We start from the raw sequence: 2,500 nt of genomic DNA, 5'->3' as shown, positions 1-2,500 counted from the left end.
ATATATATATAATATATATATATATATATATATATATATATATATATATATATATATATATATATATATATATATATATATATATATATATATATATATATATATAACATCATATATTATATGTTATTGTGAAGATATTAATTTTCATCCATACCTTTTCTATATACATAGGCATATACATATATATACATATATATGTATATATATATATATATATATATATATATATATATATATATATATATATATGTATATATATATATATATATGTATATATATATATATATATATATATGTATTTATATATATATAATTTTATATTATTTATATATAATATCTATATATATATATATATATATATATATATATATATATATATATATATATATATTTATATATATGTGTGTGTGTGTGTGTGTGTGTATGTGTGTGTATATATATATATATATATATATATATATATATATATATATATGTATATATATATATATAAAACATCATATATTATATGTTATAGCAACAAATCCAACCAGCTTACATGACCTTGCCTTGCCCAGACCTGATGACCTCGCCTTCCCTCCCCTGTCCCCAGTGTGCAACGACCTGCCCTTGCCGCCTTCTCCCCTCATCGTCAACTACACCAACGAGAACACTTCCTTCGTCAACGGATCCGTGTCTTACGCTTGTCCTGGCGGATTGGCGGCGGGGAACAAGAGCGTGTTGGTGCAGACTCTCACTTGCGTGCAGGGGAATGAGATCAAGTTCGAGCCTGAGGTGGTGGAGCCTTGCGACGGTAGGTTGGAAAGGGCGAGGGTGTGGTCTCTCGCTCTCTTTTATATTCTTTGACTCAGACATACATTGTTTTGTACATATTGCAAGTGTTCAACTCCAGGCACACCATCCTTCTCCTGCTACTCCTTTGCGGTGATACCGGCGCTAATGTTAACCCTGGCCCTTGCCGCCCCAAGCACCCGTGCATGATCTGCACGAGGGCTGTCAAATGGGGCCAGAGGGCCATCCAGTGCGATAACTGCTGTGAGAGATCCGAGCATGCTGGCTGGTATCATGTCAGCTGCATCCTTCACACAGTTATACACTGGATAGGTCAACAATAGCGTTGCGTGGATCTGCGATGGATGCGGCCTAACTTCTCAAGCTCGTTTTTCGCATCTTCTCCCATTACAGTCTCCAATTCCTTCAACACACTCCATTCGCAAGACATAAACAGCCTTCCCTTCCAACACACTTTTCCTCTTAACCCCACCCGCACACCACGCAATCACCACTCTCTCCAACATACAAGCAAGCACTCAACTCCAATAATGCCTCTCACCAGACTCCCATCCATATCACTTAGTTCCATATCCCACTGTTCTAGGCCTTCCATTGACTCCCGGACCTCTCACGCATCTCATGATTATCTCCTTACCCCAGCCTTACCCCACCCTTCCCTTCCCCTTTCTCCCCTCCTCCCTTCCCCCCTTCACCTATTCCTCCCTCCTCCTCCCTTTCCTTCCCTATGCCTACTCCTCCCCCCTCCTTCTCTATTCCCCCCCTCTTACCTTCCCTTCCCTTCCTTCCCCCTCGTTCTCTCCTCCCCACTCCTCTTCCTCTCCTTCTCCCCCCTCTTCCTGTCCATCCCCCCCTCTTCCTCCCTTCCCCACTCTTCCCTCTACCCCCTCTTCCACTTCTTCTTCTTCTTCTTCTTCTTCTTCTTCTTCTTCTTCTTCTTCTTCTTCTTCTTCTTCTTCTTCTTCTTCTTCTTCTTCTTCTTCCTCTTCCTCTTCCTCTTCCTCTTCCTCTCCTCTTCCTCCTCCTCCTCCATACCTACCTCCCAAAGACCACCCACTCGTGAAAACCCGACTACCCTTCGTCTACTAAACATCAACTTCAGAAGCATTACCAACAAAATAGCATAGCTTCATCAAATCCTCCATTCTTACAAACCTGACATTATAATAGGTACTGAGACATGGTTGACTCCTGACTTTGGCTCTACTATAATTTCCCCCCTCCCTTTAACATGACTGTAGTACGTAAAGACCGCTCGACTGACGCTGGCAGAGGCGGCGGTGTTCTCATCGCCGACAAACCAGAACTAACTGTTAAACCTAGACCTGACCTTGACACGGATTGTGAAATCGTCTGGTTCCAACTCCAACTCTATAACTGTAAATCACTCCTACTCGCCGCTTTCTACAGACCGGCTTCTACTAACACAGAATACCTACAAAACCTTGAACTATCTCTAACACGCATTAACGAAGACAAAGACATATGGCTCACAGGCGATTTCAACCTCCCTGACATAGACTGGACCGCTCTGTCCCCTCACGATCCCCCACTCACCGACCTTACGGCCCCATCATTCCCCACACAAACAGACGCCAACTACACGACACGTTCATGGACATCATAAATATTCACTCACTCTCGCAAACAGTACTCACTCCAACTCAAACACAAATCATGACACGTCCCATTGGCGCCGGTGACCCTC

General features: G+C 42.2%; 1 protein-coding gene across 1 annotated transcript in view; it reads left to right on the top strand.

Annotated features, from left to right (window-relative positions):
* Positions 1–2,500, top strand: part of LOC138867659 (uncharacterized) — a 23,125-nt gene that overhangs the window by 6,932 nt on the left and 13,693 nt on the right. The window contains exon 6 of the mRNA XM_070144182.1: positions 593–793. Within this exon, the coding sequence (XP_070000283.1) occupies positions 593–793 (201 nt within the window). The remainder of the gene's footprint in view (positions 1–592; positions 794–2,500) is intronic.

The sequence above is a fragment of the Penaeus vannamei genome, chromosome 31, assembly GCF_042767895.1.
Source record: "Penaeus vannamei isolate JL-2024 chromosome 31, ASM4276789v1, whole genome shotgun sequence".
NCBI classification, from domain to species: Eukaryota; Metazoa; Arthropoda; class Malacostraca; order Decapoda; family Penaeidae; genus Penaeus; species Penaeus vannamei.
Note: the sequence above shows the minus strand (reverse complement) of the source record. Positions and strands in the feature narration are given on the sequence as shown.